The following is a 19,298-nucleotide window of genomic DNA, read 5'->3' on the forward strand; positions in this document are numbered from 1 at the left end:
CGGGTCCTCGCCCCCTTAGTCTTTGCGCCAGCCCTGGAAGCAGGGGGCGGGACGTCCCCGGGAAGCGGCGCGCACGCCCGCGGACTCCCTCGCGCCAACCGCCGACGGCCGCCGCCCGGTGAAGGAGGGGCTCAGTCCTCCCAGGTGCCGCGCGCAGGAGGGGACACGCGTGCGCAAAAGGGCGGTGGGTGGGGCGCGACTCGCCACGGGGAGGGCGGGGCTGGGGCTAACGGCGAGTGGAAGGCGGGGCGCGCGAGGGAGGAGGGCGTGGTGGGGGCATCGAGAAGGGTGAATGGAGGGCGGGGCCGTGAACTGGGGCCGGGGGGGCGGGACTTGGAGTGACCATAGGGGGTGGGGCAGCTAACGGATGTGGCATGGGGCGGGGGACCAGGCCGGAGGCGGACTGCCGGGTGGGGGGATTCCCTCGTGGCCCAAGGGCGAGTCTCAGGTCGGAGGAAGGGGCTGAGGGGATTCCCTCTCCCACTGGGTCCGACTCTTCGCTCCCCAAGCCGCGGAGGGCCAGCCTCTTCCTCGGCGCCCTCCAGGCCTGTTGGAGGTGAGGGAGGTGGGGTGAGGTGGTGCCCGCCCCCCCCCTCCGGCTCCTCCTTTCTCTCAGTCCTCCCCTCCCACCACCCTCCCCCCCAACCGGTCCGTCCCTCCCCTCCCTCCCTCCCCCCCTCCCCCCCGCCGCCTCCTCCTCCTGCCGCTGCCGCTGCTTTGGCTGCTGCGTCATACGCCCCAGAGCCGCCGGGACGGAGGGGCTGGGCCTGGGGACCCCCCGGCCTCCGCTTGCACGCCCCCCCACGCCCGGACGTGCCCTCTCCGCGCGGGGGACTCGCCTAGGTCTCCTACGTCTGCCCCTGCCCGGCTCCCGGCGGCCCCAGCTGTCACCGGTAAGGAGGCGGCAGGAGGCGCCGGTGGGGGGCAGGGAGCCGGGGGTCGGCGCGGGGCGCGGGCGGGAGAGCCTCGCCGCCTTGGCCTCGGGTCCGGGCCGACGCAAGTCCCTTCTCGGACTTGCCGTCCTGGGGAGTAGAGACCGGGACTGGGACACGCCCCCCTCCCGGGGCACTCAGAGAAGTTGTCTAACCCGGGGGCAGGGAGCCCCGAATTTGAGGGTGACCTGACATAACCTGGCACCAGGATGATTGTTCTTAATGAGACACGCAGGCCTGGGGAGACAGCCGTTTCTGCTCTGGAAAACATCTCCAGAAAAGGTCCCAAAACACATCTTCTGGGCAACAGGACACCCTAATTATGATACCTCTAAACAGAGTAGCCTTTGCTCCTACAACCATAATTTCTCCTAAAATTTCAAGGCCAGTATATAATATCCCAGGAGAGCTCTGGAAGCTGGGTAACTAGCAACTAGGTTTGGGGTCGGGGGGAGGGCAGTTACCGAGAGGAGAGCCAGTCACTAGAGTTGGAAGAGGACTCAAGAAGCTGGTGATGGGTGCCCAGTGGTTTCCTATCCAGGTGTCTCAGGGATTTGGAGATGGGGGCACAGATACTTCATTCTTGACGGCAAAATAGGGAAAGAAAATGGGGAAGCTGGCCGGGCTGGGTGGCTCACGCCTGTAATCCCAGCACTTTGGGAAGCTGAGGTAGGTGGATCATGAGGTCAGGAGTTCGAGACCAGCTTGGCCAACATGGCCAACACCTCATCTCTACTAAAAATACAAAAATTAGCCAGGCGTGGTGGCATGCGCCTGTAATCCCACCTACTTGGGAGACTGAGGCAGGAGAATTGCCTGAACCCAGGAGGTGGAGGTTGCAGTGAGCCAAGATTGTGCCACTGCACTCCAGCCTGGGCAACAGAGCAAAACTCCATCTCAGAAAAAAAAAAAAAAAGAATACAGGGGAAGCTTGCTCAGCATTCATAACCTTCTCCTCCCCATTTCTTTTCTTGCTAGGCCCCCCCAGGATGCAATGGCGCAGCCCCCCCGGCTGAGCCGCTCTGGTGCGTCCTCACTTTGGGACCCAGCTTCTCCTGCTCCCACCTCTGGCCCCAGGCCTCGGCTTTGGGAGGGTCAAGATGTGCTGGCCAGATGGACTGATGGGCTGCTATACTTGGGTACCATCAAAAAGGTAAGACCTTCTACCTCTGATCTTCTTCCTAGTCCCCTTATCTAATTCTGGTTCCCATTTCATCCTCTTTGCTCACCCATTCCAGGTGGACAGTGCTAGGGAGGTGTGTCTGGTCCAGTTTGAAGATGATTCGCAGTTTCTGGTTCTATGGAAAGATATTAGCCCTGGTAAGACTCTAGAGACCTGAGATTGCACATCTCATGGAAAACAAACCTGGCTTAGAGGGGCAGAAAGAGACTTAAGGGCAGGCCCCATGACACTGTGTTCTCTCACAGCTGCCCTCCCTGGGGAGGAACTCCTCTGTTGTGTCTGTCGCTCTGAGACTGTGGTCCCTGGGAACCGTCTGGTCAGCTGTGAGAAGTGTCGCCATGGTGAGATTGCAGGTCACCTGAATGGTCCAGCTTGCTCTTCCCTCCAGGATGGTCCCTATGTCACCTGTCCTGGCCTTAGTCCCCAGGCCACTGCTCTGGCCAGGCTGCTTAGCCCTATCTTAGTCCTCATCCCCTTTCAGCCCAGGGAGAAGCAGCAATGGAAAGGGGTGGTATAACCTTTGCAGGCAGAGGATAGTTTAAATGCATCTTTTTCTAACCATATGACCTTGGACAAGTCCCTTAACCTCTAGGAGCCTCAGTTCCCTGACTTGTAAAATAAGGGTAATGCACCCCTTCATCAAGACCATGGTCAAGGATTAAGTGAGATGGGTAAAGACTATTCCTGTCCCAATACGAAGCACACACAAGTATGCAATAAGTGGTCTACTATTATCACTCTTCAGCTTATCACCAGGACTGCCACGTTCCCAGGGCTCCAGCCCCTGGAGAGGGAGAGGGCACATCCTGGGTATGCCGCCAGTGTGTCTTTGCGATCGCCACCAAGGTAAAGGCACTTCCCTGTTACCCTTCTTATGGGAGCCTCCCATCCACAGCCTCTCCCAAGCCTTTTCCTCTCCCCACCCCTCTGAAGCCACCCACCTGTCCTGTCTCTGCAGAGGGGAGGTGCCCTGAAGAAGGGCCCCTATGCCCGAGCCATGCTGGGTATGAAGCTGTCTCTGCCATATGGACTGAAGGGGCTGGACTGGGATGCTGGACATCTGAGCAACCGACAGCAGAGTTACTGTTACTGTGGTGGCCCTGGGGAGTGAGTAATGAGAGGGGAGCAGACTGTGGAATGAATGATGTGGTGGTGGAGCCCAGGAAATGAAGGAAAGAGAACAGGATGAGGGTAGCACTCAGGGGAATGGGAGGTAAGTTTAGGGTTCGGGGCAGTTATGGGGAAGGGGGTTTCTGGAGGCCAGAAGTCCTGTGTTCCCCCTCAGGTGGAACCTGAAAATGCTGCAGTGCCGGAGCTGCCTGCAGTGGTTCCATGAGGCCTGCACCCAGTGTCTGAGCAAGCCCCTCCTCTATGGGGACAGGTGAGACCAAGGCAGACTCTCTAGGAGCCAAGGATGCCCTCTTTCTTCGTGCTCCACCCTCAGTTCTCCCACACCCTTCTCCACTCCAGTCTCTTCCCAACCTCTGCAGCGTTACCTCACCTGTTCGCCCCATCCTTGCTTGTGAGTCTTCCAGGGGATGGCATAGTTTGCCTGTGTAAGTGTGTTTGCTCCCTCTTGCCCATGTCCAGGTTCTACGAATTTGAATGCTGTGTGTGTCGCGGGGGCCCTGAGAAAGTCCGGAGACTACAGCTTCGCTGGTAAGCTTGATTGGGCATGACCTCAGTGTAACTCCACATCCCCAGTATTTCACTCTATATTCCCCAACCTCCCACCTCAGGACTCCCCTGGCTCTTAAAATGCCTCTGTGGTCTTGAAAACTTTGTTTTTCCAGGGTGGATGTGGCCCATCTTGTCCTGTATCACCTCAGCGTTTGCTGTAAGAAGAAATACTTTGATTTTGATCGTGAGATCCTCCCCTTCACTTCTGAGAATTGGGACAGATTGCTCCTGGGGGAGGTAAGGGGTAGTGCAGTTTTGGGGGTTGGGATGGGACAGGGAGACGTAGTGGAAAGGGGAAGAGAAGAAATCACTGCTCCCCTGGCCCCATTTTTCTTCATTTCTCCCAGCTTTCAGACACCCCCAAAGGAGAACGTTCTTCCAAGCTCCTCTCTGCTCTCAACAGCCACAAGGACCGGTGAGTTGGAGGGAAGAGGAGGCAAGGATGAGGCTGGGAAAGAGATGGAGATTGGAAGCCTGGAAGGGGAGGGACTTGCAACCCACCTAGAAGACTGACTGAAAAGGATTGAGGAATGGCGTAAGGAGGAATCTTTTTTTACAGCACTGACCCTATATAATTTCTCTTTTTGCCCCAGTTTCATTTCAGGGAGAGAGATTAAGAAGAGGAAATGTTTGTTTGGTCTCCATGCTCGGATGCCTCCCCCTGTGGAGCTCCCTACTGGAGATGGAGCACTCACCAGGTCACTGGTCCAGGGGGGATGGGGGAAGTTCTCAGGGTGTTAGTCCTGGGGGGGTATATGTATAGAGATGGGGAGGTCTTGGGGGTGTCCGGGAGGGGGCTGGGGGGATAAGAAGGCCTCTTACAGCTTCCCTTCAGGGCAGGGCCCTGGGGGAGGGGTCTCACGTCCCCTGGGGAAGCGCCGGAGGCCGGAGCCAGAGCCCCTGAGGAGGAGGCAGAAGGGGAAAGTGGAGGAGCTGGGGCCACCCTCAGCAGTGCGCAATCAGCCCGAGCCCCGGGAGCAGAGGGAGCGGGCTCATCTGCAGAGGGCACTGCAGGTACCGGAGCAGGGGGAACCCTATGGAACAAATGGTGGGGTGTGGGAAGGAGTCAAGGATTATCTCTCAGTCCTTTGCCCCCTCTTCTAGGCCTCAGTGTCTCCATCCCCCAGCCCTAACCAGAGTTACCAGGGCAGCAGCGGCTACAACTTCCGGCCCACAGATGCCCGCTGCCTGCCCAGGTCAGTGCTCCTCTGCCCCTCCCCCACAAAATATGCTCCCAGTTATTCACATCTTCTGGACTTTATCACCCGTAATTCTTTTCCCTCTCCCCCTTGGCTACCCACTTCTTGGTCTAGACTGACTTCTAGAACTAGTGTCTGGTAGCCAGTATTCTGGGGAAGGGAGTCCCTTGGGGGTAGTGTTTGAGCTCTGCACTTCCCAGGGGGAGAAGGTCCTGTTCCCCTGCTTCAGGTCCTGACTTTCCCCACTCCAACCCCAGCAGCCCCATCCGGATGTTTGCTTCCTTCCACCCTTCTGCCAGCACCGCAGGGACCTCTGGGGATGGTGAACCCCCAGACAGGTGAGATTCTATCTTCTATTACCAGTGATGCTCCTCTTCCCATCTATGTGCTCAAGGCTCTTAGTCTCTAACGCTGTTTCTCTGATTCAGTTGTGCTCTCCATTTCTGCCCATTTCTTACAATTGCCTTCTCTCCCTAGGTCACCCCTGGAACTTCACATTGGTTTCCCCACAGACATCCCTAAAAGTGCCCCCCACTCGATGACTGCCTCATCTTCCTCAGTCTCATCCCCATCCCCAGGTCTTCCTAGACGCTCAGCACCCCCTTCTCCCCTGTGCCGTAGTTTGTCTCCTGGGACTGGGGGAGGAGTCCGAGGTGGGGTTGGTTACCTGTCCCGAGGGGACCCTGTCCGGGTCCTTGCTCGGAGAGTACGGCCTGATGGCTCTGTGCAGTACCTGGTTGAGTGGGGAGGAGGGGGCATCTTCTGAACAGCCTGCCTCTGCCCAGCTCCCCATTCACACACACCGGCACTTTCATACCCTGACCTCTGACCTCACCTACAGCTGGGATGTACCTGGAGAGATAGGGGGTAGTTCTCCCTACTGCCCAGGCTGGAATCCAAGAGCGGGGGGTAGGGAAGAGGCTCTCTTATCTACCCTCCTTCATGATTCCTGACCCCTCCCATCCTTCCCATTTCTTTTGATGTTATTTTGTTACAGCTTTTTAAATATTTTTAAAAATTATTTAACCCCTGGGGGCAGAGACTGAGGAGGGAGGATGATAAGGGATCCCGGACTCTGTATGATTGAAATAAAGAGAAATAAACAAATCTAGCAGCTCTGAGTCATTCTGAAAGATGTAGAGAATACAGGGACTAGAAGCACTTATATTCTCCCAACAAATTTGTATACATGACAAGGAAAAAACAGGCAAAAGGCAGAGAGACCCAAAGACAGGATTTATTGGGGGCCCAGTCATCACCTGGAAGTCAGAAGGCGTTGAAGTATCGAGGGGATCATGGCAGGAACAGGGCTCATCATGGCAGGACTGTGCTAGAGTCAGAAACTGACTCTGTGACCTGGCGCACCCACTGCAGGTACGGAAAGTTCCCCTGTTCCACAGGCAATGCAATTACCTCGGCCACTTCGTAAGGGTGCACAGAACTACAAGGATAGGTGGGTGGGGGAAGGGGATTACTCAAGAGATTTACCCAAAGGAACCCACTCCCTCACACGCAAGCCCTAGACTGCCCAGCAAGTCACACCCACGCAGTACACACCCTCACCCCATCCATCTCAAAGTTCTCACCGAACAAAATCTGTCAAAGCTGGGACCAAGGAACTTTGGGTTTTAATCATCTAAGGGACAAAGATAAACATGGTTGAATTAAGGAGTGGGATTGAGTTCAGTTTCTCAGAAGAGGGGTAAGGGCTAAAGGGGTCAGGGATTGGGGATATTTTGTTGGGTGGGGGAAATGTTTCTCACCATCAGCACCTCACTGTCTTCCTCGATCTTCCCTTTCCACTCATAGCTGAAAGGTCAGAGGGGGAGAGTTGGCGGGGGGAGCAAAGAATTTCCCCCAGGAAAGAGGTTCCCAGTCAGCTCCCACAGTTAGATTAACCCCCCAACTCCTATGACTCACATGGAGGTAATCTGAGGGATGAGGTTGACGCAGGCTGCTAGGCGCTTCTCCACCACGGCCCTGGAGTGAAGAGACAGTCCCATTCAGAGTACCCCATGACCCCAGTTTTTGTACTGGCAGCCCAGAGGCAGGCTTCCAGAGCTGAAGAAAGGAAAAAGCAGCACTCTTCTGCCCCACCCCCAACTCTCCCTTCACGATCATCCTTTCTCGCTGCATATCGAGGTCCCTACCTGGCGATCTCCTTGGCGACCTTCTCGTTGGGGCAAGTGACAAAGGCTGCAGAGACCGAACCCGGAACGTAGCCGGAGCCGGAATCCGAGGCCAGCGAGGGCTGGGTCGGAGGGCTTCCAGAGGCCATGGTCAGCAGGACTCGGGGTAGCAACAAAAGGCGGGAGGCCACAGGCAGCAGCGCCGGCATCCAAACAAAAGATAGGAGCAGAGAGGCCTGAGAGCAGGAGGCCAATTCGATCTCTCCTCACAAACAGCCCAGGAAAATTACACCCGGGGAAGCCTTCGCTTAGATCCTCAGGCTCTGCCCTCCCTCTGATGCACTCCCGAAGAATGCTCCTGAAGGTGAGAGAGAAACTTGGAAAATAAAGCAAAGGCTCATTTCACTCACACCTCAGGGGGCCAACCTCTGGGATTTGGGGTGCAAGTAGCGGTCGAGGCTTCGAGGACCGGAAGGGGCGGGGCGGGGCCGGTCACTCACCACTCCGCCTAGCAGGACCGCGGGAGCCCGACCCCCACTCATGCGGCCTACGCTGGTAGAGGAGAGTTGATCTCAAAAGCCACACGTCACACGCAGAAACAACCCCAGGAAGAGCGGCCTCTTCTTACCTGGGTGGCAGCCACGTGATAAGAAAACAGCGCACACCATGTGACAGTAGAAGAGGGACCACCCGCGCCTCCAGAGCCAGCCAATCCTGGCCCTCTCATGGCGCGGTTTGCCCGCCTCCTGATGAGGGAGGAGCCACGGGAGACTTGACCAATCGACCACCGGATCTGCAGACGTGCGCGGAAATGGCACGCCCGTTTCCGTGTGAACCTGAAACTACCACTTGCTGGCTGAGGAGAGCCGCTGCGGCGTTCCACTGTCACGTGAGGGGGCCGGTCCTCTCCGGCTGCGGCACTCGGTGAGTGACGCCAAGTGGCCAATCACAGGCCAGCCCCGCAGGCCACGTGAGGCGAGAGCTGGCTCCAAGAAAGGGGGGCCAGAGACCCCGCATAGTCGATGCGTCAGGCTGTGGAGTGGGGAATCATCCTTAAACCCCACAGTGTGCCTAGTGACCTCCCCTGCACTGTTTCCGAGGCCTTAAGGAGTGGGAGGGTCTGAGAAGGACCCTTCATCCCAACCTCAGGGTTAAGAGAGCGCCCCCTGCCCTTATAGTTGGGACAGAGATATGCCTGGGTTTGGGAATGAACAACGGTGATCTAGAAGCCCGCTGTCCCTGGGTAGCAGGGAGTGATTAGGCAGGCACGGGCATGGCAAGACAATAGCTAGGTGAGGAAAGAAGCATTTTAAGATAGAGCGAGACCCTGTAAATGGGGTAGAGGATGGTGAAAATGGGGCCTAGCCATCTTAATTGAAAACCCAAAGCTTGAGACAGACTGCTGAATCAGAGGGAAGGAGAACGAGGGCTGCAGGGTGGGGACAGTGGTGATGGTCCTTCTGTCCCCTCTTCCCTGCCTATTCCACTCCCCAGGATTGGTCCACCTCTCAGCCTTGGGTCTCCTTTCCCTAACCCATCCCCCGAGGAGCCAGGACCTGCCCTACATAACTTCCCTGGGGCCCAAGCACATCCTGTGACCCAAAAATGGAGGGGCCAATGAGAGGCAGAGAGGCGGGAGGAGGTGCAGAGAAAAAAGCTCTTGCTACTGCCCTCACCCAATATTTCCCCTCCCTTCAAGGTCTGAGGTCATTGGTCTGGTGGTGGGGATGCCTCGGAGTTTCCCAGGCTGACGTCAGGGTTATACCTCTCAGAGGTTCTAGAGCAGGGAAGTGGGGAGGGGAGGTTCCCTGAGATCTCTGTCTTAGAGTTTGGAGTTTGTCTCTGAGACAGATTTCGGAGGGGTCTTTCAGTATTTGTGTGGAGATCTTTCTTAGGACCCAGTTTCCTTTTATGCTTTTGGTTTGGGGGTTTCTATGTTTCAGGGTCTGTGGTCGCACTCTGAGGTCTTTCGAAGTCTTCTTCATGAATTTTGGGTCTCTGAGTTGTCCATCTCCGGACCAGCTGATGTCTCTATCTCCCCTTAAGTCAGGAGTGTCTCTGTCTCTAAGTTATCAGTCTCTGAGATCTGAGTCTGGGGTCTTTCTCTAGGTCTGAGTTCTCTAAGCTCTAATTCTACATCTGGCTCTTTCTGAATCTGGGCTTCATCTTTTTCTGAGTCTAGGTTCTCAGGTCCTGGTCCCTGAAATCATCATCTCAGGGTCTGGAGTCTAAGATGTCTGTAGGTATGGAGAACCCTTTTGAGACTGGATTTTCAGATTTTGATCTTGGGCTCCTCTCTCTGGGGGATCTGGGGTCGTTTTTTCCTCAAATCAGGAGTCTCTTTTCCTCTAGATTTTGGGCCTGTGTCTCAAATTAACCCACAGTGGGGGGTGGTGAAGTATCTTCTCTGTGGGTCTAGGGTCTCTCTGTCTCAGGGTCTGGGGTCTGCATCTTTAAGACCTCTGTCTCTCTCTGGTGTGTTTTTGAGTCAGGGGTCTCTCTCTCTCACAGTCTGGGCCTCCCCGAGTAGGGGTGGGGGCTGCAGAGTCTCTCCCTCCTCCTCCTCCTCCTGCTCTCTTCGCTCTCGCTCTCTCCCCCGCCCCCCCTCTCTCTCGGCTGCCGCTGCTGCCGTTGGCTCTTATTCTCCTCCTCCTCCTCCTCTCTCCTCCTCTCTGCTTCTCTCTGCTCCTCTCTCCTCCTCTCTCCTCCTCCTCCTCCTCCACCTCCTCCTCCTTCTCCCCCTCTTTCTCCCCCTCTTTCTCTCTTCTTTCTCCCCCGTCCCCCCGCCCCCTCCCCCCAGGCCTGATGAGCAGGTCTCGAGCCTCCATCCATCGGGGGAGCATCCCCGCGATGTCCTATGCCCCCTTCAGAGGTACGTGGTGGGGGGAGGGGGAGGGCCATATGGGGGGCAACAGGGGGAGGGGCAGGGGGCGGGGGAGAGTCGGGGCCAAGGGAAGGGAGCGGCTGAAATGGAGGGAGAGGGGAGGACCGGGAAGGCAGGGGTGGGAGCAACCGGGAAGGAGGGATTGGAGGCCAGAGGGATAGGGACGGAGGGGCCAGGAAATGGGCCTTGAAAGGGGGCTGAAGGGAAAATGATGAAGGGGAAAGAAAGCGCCAGAAAGGGGTGGGAAGGTGGAAGGATTGGGTTGGGGAAAAAGCTGCAGAAATAATTTGGGGGTGGGAGCTGAGTGATGAGGAAAACATCGAGGAAATAGAGGGACAGAGTCTTGGGAGAGGGGCTAGGAGGGAGAAATGAAAACATAGGGGTGAAAAGAGAAGCCAAGAAGATGTGGGGGGAGAATTTGGTGGGGGACTCAGAGTATGGTAAGGGGTGGAAAAAGACGAGGATGGAGGGAGAGAAGGGGCCAGATGGAGAGAGAGGGAGGCAGTGGGGGGCGGGGGGATGGAGGGTCCAGATGGAGGGAGGAGAGAAGAGAGAGGGAATGGTGGGGGAGGGGAGACCAGGGCAGGGGGAGGGCCAAATTATGTGTGCTTGGGGGGGTGGCAGTACAAGTAAGATTAAATGATGGGAGTAGGGGACAGGTTAGGATCCTGCCCCAGACTCTGACCCTCTTAAAGGCTCTTGACCAGTAAAATTTAACCTCTGGGGTCTTAATACTGTCTTCACTTCATCACTTTTACCCCCTTCCCCCACCCCTCCAATCCTTATTTCCATTCCCCCTCCCTTCTCTGCTGTCCATCACCTATATCTTTCCCCCCATATGGTGTCCGTTCCTTATATGAGTCCCCCTTCTGTCCTTCCCCTATATCAGTCCCCTCTCTGGTGTTCATTGCCTCTCTCTATCTCTTTTCTATGTGGTCGCTCCCTTATATATCTATCGCTTCTCTACTAGTCCGTCTTGACCCCTTGTCATAGCCCCCGCATTAGGTCTGCCTCCTTTGCTCTGATACATGTCCAGTTGGGCCCTTCAGGTGTATTCCCTTGCCCCTAGGCATTTACCATCATTTCTGCCTCCTTTTCCATCTACTCCTATTATTTGTCTCCCAGACCATTCCTTGTCACTACAAGTCTGTGCCTACCCACTTTCCCTTAATACCTCAACTCTTATTATCATTTCTCTTTTCTTGTCTCCTCTACTTATTGGGGTGTTGGAGATTTGGAGTACAAAGACACAGGTTTTGATGGTTAGAACAAGGGATCCCCATCTCAGCCCTTGAGGGATTTCTCATCCTAGTAAAAATTTCCCCTTTCTCAGCCATGTTCCTCTGCCTCTTGCATCTGCCTCCCAGAATCATTCTTCACCAAGTCCAGACAGTATTTGTGTGTGTGTGTGTGTGTGTGTGTGTGTGTGTGTGTGTGTGTGTGTTGTGTGTGTGTGTGTGTGTGTGTGTGTGTGTGTGTGTGTGTGTGTGTTTCTAGAGTTGTTCCTAAGTTCCCTGCTGCCAGGAGAAAGATGCCCTCTGAAGTCTAACCTGCCTCCCTTGGCTGCAGCCTGAACCAGCCCTTTCCCCAAATGCTTATGTGTATCAACAGATTTCTCCTCTGGGTATACCAAGTGTCTAAGTGCGGTGTGCATGTTGCCTGCAATGTCTGTAGTTTCAGAGGCTAGGTATTGGTGATCTCTGTATCTAGAGAACATTAGTTAGTCTCTGAGATGGGTTGAGATAGAGTTTCAAAGTATGTGGTTTCTAGATGGTGGACATTCTGAGGGTTCATCGCTCACTGTGATCTGGAGGTTGGGTAAATTTGAGAGACATATTTATAGACAGAAAAGGGCTGAATTTGCAGAACTCTGCTACTCAGTGCATTCTGTTGGAATGAAGCTCAAAGACCAGTTCTCCTGCAATATACTCATGGTTATCCCATAAAGGTGACAGAGTTTGATCTTTTTTCCATCTAAAATCTGATACCTTAAGCCTAATTTCTAGCTCTTTGCTGTCGCCAATGTGACATCTCTCTTACTTCAATAGGGCCTGTGTGGCATTGGGTTTAAAGGAGAGGCAGTTTGCAGGGAAAGCGGCATGGCAAGAACAACAGAGTCGGGGAAGGAGGACCCTGGGCTCATCTCAGCCATGGGTGACATTTGGTCTACTGTTCTCTCTTCTGAAAGTTTTGTTCCCATCTCCAGCTCTTGTCTTTGGGGCCCCCTCTATGTCACCAGGCCTGGATATTCCATTCTTTCCCCCTGACATCTTTCTTCCTCAAGCTCCTCACTGTGCCTTGGGGAGGCTCCTGACCTATGGAGTGGCTTCCATCCTGTCCATTGAGACTAGGTGGGGTGAGGTGGTGGGGGCAGTGTTGAATCTCTGGACACTGAATGGTGGAAGAGATAAATTTGGTCTCAACTCGTCCAAACAGGGGCATATTTCCCACTGTCTGCCCTGGCCCCTTCACAGCCAGATGCCAACAAAAGCCATCTTCTCCTTACCACCAGAAGAACCAGAACTTTCCCTAAAGGATGAACAGGGTTGAACTAGGGGAGGAGGGCACAGAGGAGGGAAGAGTTGGGAGGGGAGGCCCTCTTATGTCTCTGACTGTGAACAGGTAAGCTCCCCGACCTCTTCTTTCCTAGATATTTAGCCCTCAGAATCTCATGATTCCAATGTTCCTACACACACACCCCATCCTTCTTTCTCACAGTCGTGTAGCTTTCCTCGTACTCTTTTATAGGGGGTGGTGCCACCTTCCAAGTCGTCTTCTGCAGCTATTTGGATGTCTTCCTCTACCCAGATATCTGACACCAACTTCTCTGTTTTTCTCCTGCCAATTTTGCGGCACCTCCACCTTATTTTCCTGAAGTAGATGGAGAGCTCCTTCATCTTTCTCTGCCCCCAAACGTGTACCTTCTCTGTCATATAATTCCCATCCCTGAACCTCTGCATTTCTTCCCCCAAGTCTCCAGAGCCTTCTGTGATGTGATCCTCTCCTCTTTTCCCCTATGTATAAATGCTTGTCTTGTGTTCCTTTAGAGTTGCCAGGTGCCTCACTTTCAACTGTGATCTCCTGAAGGCCGGTGGGGTCCCCTTCTCACTTTATGGACTCTCTTCTTTCCATTTTAGGCCTCTGCTTCCAAATGCATAGAACCTCCCTTACCGTTTCTGTGTGTCTCTGTCCTCCAGATGTACGGGGACCCTCTATGCACCGAACCCAATACGTTCATTCCCCATATGATCGTCCTGGTTGGAACCCTCGGTTCTGCATCATCTCGGGGAACCAGCTGCTCATGCTGGATGAGGACGAGGTGAGTGGGGTGAGAAGGCTGGGAAAACGCATGTGGGAGAATGGGGAGAGTCCTCATTAGTGAAGGGGAGAGAGACACAAAGAAGGCAGACAAAGAAGAAACATTTGCAAATGGCAGGAGGGTGGCCATTGAGACTTGGGTTGGAGTGTGACAAGAGAGGTAGTCATTCTCTCATCTTGGGCAGGGAGTCTTTGAGGGTTATGAGCTGTGTTGGGGAGGAGATGTGGTTCTGAAGATTTCGGGGGTGGGGAGGCTCCTGTTTTCACACTGTCCATATTGTAGGATAGGTTAGAATGGAGAAGGGGAACTGAAGGGTTTGGAGAAGGGGTGAAGACATGGAAGGCCCTCCCCACCAAAGCAATCCTCAGGACCCCTCTCTGCTTTGCCCACTGAGCAAGACTCCCAGTCCTTTCTCCATCAGGGAGCAGAGTGCAAGGAGAGAAATTGCAGGACCCAGAGAAGAGGCAGGGGATAGAGGAGGTTTTAGGTAGCTGGAGGATACTGGGAGAGAAGACTGAGGTCAGTGGATCTTGGCATGATGGGGGTGAAGACTGGGAGGGTGATTGAGATCAAGGTTTAGAGAGACACTGAGAGGGCTTCTGCAAGGGACTGGTTGGACATCAGGAAGGAATATAAGGGAGGGGAACTGGGAGTATGTGGAGTTATCTAAAGGAGTACAAGTGGAGTAGGGGCAGGGACTAGCCAGAGTAAAGGAGATGAAATGGACAGAGGTCTCTTATGGGAGGTGGTGGCCAGGTATGGAGATCTGAGAGCCAGGGGAGTGTGGGTTGATTTGGGAGCTGGGTCAGCAGGAGTGTCCATCGGAGGAAATGGAGGATGAAAACTGGAAGGGTGCCCCACAAGTGTGAGTCAGGGAATGGGGGTGATTTGGGGGACAAGCTTTAAAAAATGGTAGGGTAGCCTGGAAAACCAAACGTGGTGAGAGATGGGCCCTCAAAGTTATTGAGAATGGTGTGATGAGGATTGGTTAGAATTCGAGTGAGGGCTAACTAGAGTGTCAAGGGACCTGTGGGGGCAGGTGAGAGTGTGGAGAGATGGCTGGGTAGACAGCTTCCAGGCCACAGAGTAAAGTAGAGGTGTTAAGGAGAGGATATGGTGACTTCGAAAGGAGAGGTGGCTTGGGGAGTCTAAGTTTTGGACACCATTGGGAGACATTTGAGTGACTGTGGTCAAACTCCTATATCAAGGTTTGGAGTCTGCAGGACAAATGGGGGAAACTGGAACCAAGAGTGGGGACTGTTATAGGGATGAAGAAGGAAGACAATGGATTGGGGTAATGAAGGAATGACAGAGATAGGGACAGATTGAAGGGAGCAGTGGCCAGCAAGCTGAGGGGCAATAAGAATGGCCAGTCTGGAGTAGGAAGGGCGTGTGTGTGGGAGGGGGAATAGATGGAATTGGGAAAATGAGCAGCCTGAACAGACGCAGGGAGGTGGAATTGGATGGGTGGTGGAACTGGGGCTGGGGGATAGTGAGGGGTCTGTTCCTGTGGCTCTTGGTAGAGGTGGAGGAGACTGCAAGGGTGAAGGTGTATGGAGGTGGACAGGGGGAGTGGGGTGTGAAGCTTAGGGAAAGGTGATGGCTGAGGGGAAGAAGGGAACTGAGAGATGCTGGGTCGGGTGATGGAAGGAGATGAAAGGTGGGGGAAGGTGACCAGGCCCTCTGGGGGGAGGGGAGGTTGGGTCCCAGTCTGGCCGCAAGCCGGGCCGTGGGAGGGAGACAAGCTGTGGATCCTGATTATAAATGCAGCTTCTGCTACCCCCGTGACAGGCTCGGAGGGAGAGAAGGGGGTAAGGGAGGTGGGAGGTTGGGAGGAAAGCAGGGAGAATGGAGGAACTGAAGGTCAAGGGAAAACTGGATTCAGAAAGTAGCTAACTTCTGAGGAGTTGCCCAAGAGCTGAGTAGGGTTTGGGAGAATTCTTGGGAAGGTGTTTCAAGACAAATGGAGGGAGAAAAGAGGGTGGGACGGCAAAGAATGAGAGAGAGAGACTGGGGGAGAGAAGGGAGAGATCCAGTCACCAAGTGTGGAGGGGCCAGGGCAGAAAAAGTGGGCAGGCTTAGGGGGAAAGGGAGGCCCGCCCTTCCTGGGAGGGGGCGGAGCGGGGAAGAGGGAAGGGAGGGGCGGCGTGGGCCACTGAGGTCTGACACACCCCCACCTCCCCTAGATACACCCCCTACTGATCCGGGACCGGAGGAGCGAGTCCAGTCGCAACAAACTGCTGAGACGCACAGTCTCCGTGCCGGTGGAGGGGCGGCCCCACGGCGAGCATGGTACGGCGGCCGAGCAGGCTCTCATGCCCCTGACAGGCGCGGGGAGAGGGCTGAAGGTGGACCGGACTGGCGGGGCGGGGGCGCTGGGGAGCGGCGGGAGCTGGCCGGGGGCGGGAGAAGGCGGAGACAAAGTCTCGCTTCCCGAGGGGAGAAGGCGCCCTCCTCTGGAAGGTGGAGCGGGACAGGGGCTGTGGGTGAGAGGCCCCTGTGGGTCCTCGCTCGGCTTCGCTCCCTTTCTCCTCTCCAGCAGTGAAGTTTAACTATTTTCCTGGTGCTTGTAAAAATAGTCTCCTTAGATCTTTAGCTTCCAGTCCGTGTGTTCCTGCCCCTGCCCCTCCCAGCCCCTGGTCTGGGATCTTGGAAAGAATGACCTAGTTCCTGCCCTCCCCCCAGACCTCTGCCCCACCCCTATGCTCCTGATTCTTCTTCCGGACCTTCAGTCCTTGAGGTATCCTTCTTTTCTTGCCCCCTTTTTTTCTCCTCTCATCAGCTGCTTCTATTTTCTGCAATTGTATCACCCCCTTTCTCTTTCCTCCCTGATTTCTCTTATTTTCTGTACCCCTCTTGATTACCCTGTCCCTCCCCTCTGCTCCCGGCGAAAGTCCATCAGACTCCCATCTCATCTCCTTTCTGTCTGTAGAGCTATCTGCGCGGTCTGTCTCTCCAACTCTCTCCCTCTCTCCATCTGTCTCTTCCCCTCCCTCCCCCTTTCTGCCCCCCCAACCCCCTCTTTAGTCATTTAAAAAAAGATTTTTGTCTTCCTGAGAAGTTCGCTTAAAAGGTTTCCATGGGAACAGTGAGGGGAGATGAAGGCAGAGAACAGAGATCTGCAGCCAAGGTGCAGAGAGACGCCCTCAGCCCCCGGAAACCCCCTCGTCACTGCCCCCTTCCACTGCATTTCCCTTCCCGGACCCAGCGATCCAGGTTCCCCATTCCTCCAACCCCCAGGTGACCCCTTTTTCCCACCAGCTCCCCCTCCCCTCAGGAATTCAAGCTACCAGTTTCTCTCCCTTAGAGAGCCAGTGACCTGTCCCCATCCTTTGGCTCCTTCCAGCCTTCTGATAGGTCCAGGCCCTACTAGCCTTGTGGGCCGGTTTGGGGACCTTGGGTGGGTGGGCGGGTGGGTGGTCAGCGATGTGTCATTGTCATGGAAATCCCATACCATCGGGGTGTGTGGGTAGCACATCTCTGTGAGGCAAAGTCAGGTGGTGGTGGAGTGTATACAGAGAATGTGTGTGATGTCTGTCGCATCTGTGTGTATATGTATATGTGTGTATGTCATGTTCATGTCTGGGGAAGATGTGTGTGTTTGTGTGCATGTGTGTATACCTGCGTTTCCAGGCCAGAATGGTCACATGCTCACAGAGCATGTTTATCATGTGTCCCGTGGTTGGCAGATCTGCCCACTTATTCCCCATCTTTCTCCTTATCCTGAGTCCTCAGGGTCTAGGGGTCTCTGGCGGGGGTCTCCCGTGTGTTTTGGGTGGGGACACCATGTGTGTTTGGAGTTGAGGTGGCATGTGGAGGTTGCTGTATTGTGGTTCAGTAGGGGCTGGGAGGGGTTCCAGGGGCGTATGTATTTGGGGGGAGGGCTTAGTGAAAGTTGATAGGGGGTGAACGTTTAGGGTCTTCAGGCAGACATGGAATGTGTAAAGGGCATGGAGGATGTGCAGTGGACATAGGGGTCGTTGGGACCTTGGGGACTTGGCTATGCAAAGGTGTTTGCTGAGGCTGTGGACTCTCCAGCCCGGGAGAGGTCGCCGGACCTTTGAGGGGCATTGGAATCCTGGGCTCCTCCTCTGCTGGGTGGAGCCGCGAACCCTCGTTCTCTCCGTGGTGTTGTGTGTGTGGGGGGGGGGGGGCGTCCTGCTCAGGAGGGGATGGTGGGTGGCCTGGTTTGTTTTGGGGGTCCCCTTGCCCCCCTCCCCCGTCTCTCTCGCGCTGTCTCCGGGCGACGGGGCTCGTGACAGAGGCGGCCACGGCAGCAGCGGTCGCCTAGCAACGGCGGCGGGGCCCGGGCAACGGCGGCAGCGGCGGGAGCGGCGGCGGAGGGAGCCGTTCCCGCGGCCGTCACCGTGCGGCCGTCCCGGCCGTCCCGGGCCCCGCCGCCGCCCCCACCGCGCCGGGCGGCGCGAGCCGGGCCGTACCGCCCCCTCTCCCTCCGCACCCCGCCCTTCCCCCGCGCAGGGGCGGGGCCCCTCTCCCACCGGGGACACCCCTGACCCCCCCGGGGGGGCGGTGCGAGGTAAGGGCGGGGCCGGGCGGACTAGGAGCGCGCGTGGAGGGGGGGGCGCGGCGCGCGTGGGGCGGGGGCGCGCGTGTGCGTGGGCGCGGGGAGGGGGGTGGGGAAGCCGCGGTGGCGGCGGCGGCGGCGGCGGCAGCTGCTCCCTCCGCATGTTCTCGCTGCATCTTCCGAGTGGGGGGAGTTATGGTAACCGGAGGGGGACAGCGGAGGACGGGAGGGTCGGGGACCGGCCTCGTGCGGACAGGGTCTTGAGCACGCGGGGGCGGTCGGTGTGTGTGGGATCTTGGAGCCCTTGGTGGATGGGGCAGCCCGTGTGTCCGCGTGTGTGTTCGTGCCCATGCTCGTGTCTCCTGTGTGTCGGTGCCATGTGCACACGGGGGCCCTGTTCCTCGTGCACACATGTGCAGCCAGCCTTGTGCAAGTGTGTCCTGTCTTATCTTGCCTCTGCCTGTTTCCTGCCTAGGGGGCTGTTTGGCCAGCAACGGGCTTGTGGGGCAGTCCGCGGCCTTGCTGGTCCATGTCACCTCTGACCCTGAGCATGCATATCCCTGGCTAGGGCTCACCTCCTGTCAGCCTTCTGTGTGTGGGAATGTGTGGCCCTATGAGCAGGATGTTCTGTGTCCCTGGTGGCAGGTGTGTGTCTTTGCATGTGTGTTCCAGCACTGGCCTGAGTATCTGTGTCAATCCCAGCATGGGTGTCCAGGGCGTGTCTGGATGTGGGTGGTGTGGCTGGGGGGAGTAAGTGTGTGAATGTGTTCCTTGGAATTCTACTGTGTATGAAACACCTTTGGGCTGGGCAGGTGTAAGCCCTGCTTGGTCAGTAAGTGGGGACAGAAAAGCTCAAAAAGGGAAGAAATGGGGTAAAAAGGAAAAGTGGGGAGTGGATAGGAGAGAAGGAATGAGAGAGGCCTGAAGAAGAGCAGAAAGCAGGCCAGGGAGAAAGAATAGCTGGAGAATGGGAATGTGGGAGAAAGCCGAGCCAGACTTAGAAGAGAGAACAGGGGATAAGAGCTTAAGATGGGGAACTGGATAGAGATGGTGGGAGAAGAAGGGGTCTGGGAGCTGGGGAGGCAGTGGGGAGGAGAGAGTCAGGCCTTCTGGTAAAGTGATCTCTGGAAGAAGAAAGGGAAGAAGATGGGAGAAGGCACTGGATTCTTGTGGGCCTTGTAGGATCAGGCTTGGTTTTGGATCAGGGAAGGCCACTCAGGCATACGGGCTGGCTCACAGTGAGGCCTGTCATGGCAGGGACTGTCATTAGAGGTTCATATCCCCAGCACAGAGCTCTGTCTCTCATTTCTCTGCTCTGTGTCCAACCCTGTTCTTCGCCCTTCTCTGGCAACCTCCCTCCCCTGGCTCCCCTTGAGAGCTGCCAGCTGAGTGTGGAGACGAAGAAAGGCCAAAGGGAAGGTTAGGGATTTGGAGGGCAGGAGGAGAG

General features: G+C 55.9%; 3 protein-coding genes across 22 annotated transcripts in view; 2 read left to right on the forward strand and 1 right to left on the reverse strand.

Moving 5' to 3' along the window:
• Positions 1-26: 26 nt before the first annotated feature.
• PHF1 (PHD finger protein 1) lies at positions 27-6,115 on the forward strand. Of its 13 annotated transcripts, none has more exons than XM_058432493.1 (15): positions 27-144; positions 1,911-2,085; positions 2,171-2,252; positions 2,361-2,456; positions 2,861-2,961; positions 3,074-3,222; positions 3,401-3,496; positions 3,706-3,774; positions 3,909-4,032; positions 4,143-4,210; positions 4,389-4,493; positions 4,620-4,809; positions 4,900-4,991; positions 5,252-5,332; positions 5,472-6,115. In XM_058432493.1, exons 2-15 carry the CDS (start codon positions 1,927-1,929, stop codon positions 5,758-5,760), a joined length of 1,701 nt encoding a protein of 566 aa, XP_058288476.1. In that variant the 5' UTR covers positions 27-144; positions 1,911-1,926; the 3' UTR covers positions 5,761-6,115. The 13 variants fall into 13 exon arrangements, 11 of the variants coding, with proteins under 11 accessions (XP_058288476.1, XP_031997368.1, XP_058288477.1 ...); XM_032141477.2 differs by lacking the exon at positions 27-144 and adding an exon at positions 417-893; XM_058432494.1 differs by lacking the exon at positions 27-144 and adding an exon at positions 427-556.
• Positions 6,116-6,208: 93 nt separating this feature from the next.
• On the reverse strand, positions 6,209-7,923 carry CUTA (cutA divalent cation tolerance homolog). Of its 4 annotated transcripts, none has more exons than XM_032141486.2 (6): positions 7,752-7,923; positions 7,145-7,359; positions 6,915-6,974; positions 6,758-6,803; positions 6,581-6,630; positions 6,209-6,435 (listed from the first exon to the last, which is right to left on the reverse strand). In XM_032141486.2, the coding sequence occupies exons 1-6, from the start codon at positions 7,848-7,850 to the stop codon at positions 6,309-6,311; spliced, it is 597 nt and encodes a 198-aa protein (XP_031997377.1). In that variant the 5' UTR covers positions 7,851-7,923; the 3' UTR covers positions 6,209-6,308. The 4 variants fall into 4 exon arrangements, with proteins under 4 accessions (XP_031997377.1, XP_031997382.1, XP_031997378.1 ...); XM_032141491.2 differs by having other exon boundaries at positions 7,145-7,481; positions 7,752-7,850; XM_032141487.2 differs by having other exon boundaries at positions 7,624-7,771.
• Positions 7,924-9,728: 1,805 nt separating this feature from the next.
• SYNGAP1 (synaptic Ras GTPase activating protein 1) overlaps positions 9,729-19,298 on the forward strand; it is a 31,965-nt gene continuing 22,395 nt past the window's right edge. For 4 of the 5 annotated variants that reach the window (XR_004245778.2, XM_058432481.1, XM_032141473.2 and 1 more), the window contains exons 1-3: positions 9,783-9,995; positions 13,205-13,326; positions 15,513-15,618. Coding sequence is in view for 4 of the 5 variants with exons in the window: in XM_058432481.1 (XP_058288464.1) it covers positions 9,929-9,995; positions 13,205-13,326; positions 15,513-15,618 (295 nt within the window). In the remaining variant the exon portion in view is untranslated. Of the gene's footprint in view, positions 9,996-13,204; positions 13,327-15,512; positions 15,619-19,298 lie in introns of all 5 variants that reach the window. The other variant, XM_032141468.2, reaches the window with a different exon arrangement.

This window comes from Hylobates moloch, unplaced genomic scaffold, assembly GCF_009828535.3.
Source record: "Hylobates moloch isolate HMO894 unplaced genomic scaffold, HMol_V3 SCAFFOLD_20, whole genome shotgun sequence".
NCBI classification, from domain to species: Eukaryota; Metazoa; Chordata; class Mammalia; order Primates; family Hylobatidae; genus Hylobates; species Hylobates moloch.

Excerpts from the sequence above, each read along its gene's own strand:
- CUTA (XM_032141486.2), bottom strand. The coding sequence starts at position 7,850 with ATGAGAGGGCCAGGATTGGCTGGCTCTGGAGGCGCGGGTGGTCCCTCT. Across the intron at positions 7,360-7,751 it reads ATCACGTGGCTGCCACCCAG|GCCTCTCTGCTCCTATCTTT; the intron begins GTAAGAAGAGGC and ends TCCTGCTCTCAG. Across the intron at positions 6,975-7,144 it reads GTCGCCAAGGAGATCGCCAG|GGCCGTGGTGGAGAAGCGCC; the intron begins GTAGGGACCTCG and ends TCTTCACTCCAG.
- PHF1 (XM_058432490.1), top strand. The coding sequence starts at position 1,255 with ATGATACCTCTAAACAGAGTAGCCTTTGCTCCTACAACCATAATTTCT. Across the intron at positions 2,962-3,073 it reads TCTTTGCGATCGCCACCAAG|AGGGGAGGTGCCCTGAAGAA; the intron begins GTAAAGGCACTT and ends CTGTCTCTGCAG. Across the intron at positions 4,494-4,619 it reads GGAGATGGAGCACTCACCAG|CTTCCCTTCAGGGCAGGGCC; the intron begins GTCACTGGTCCA and ends GGCCTCTTACAG.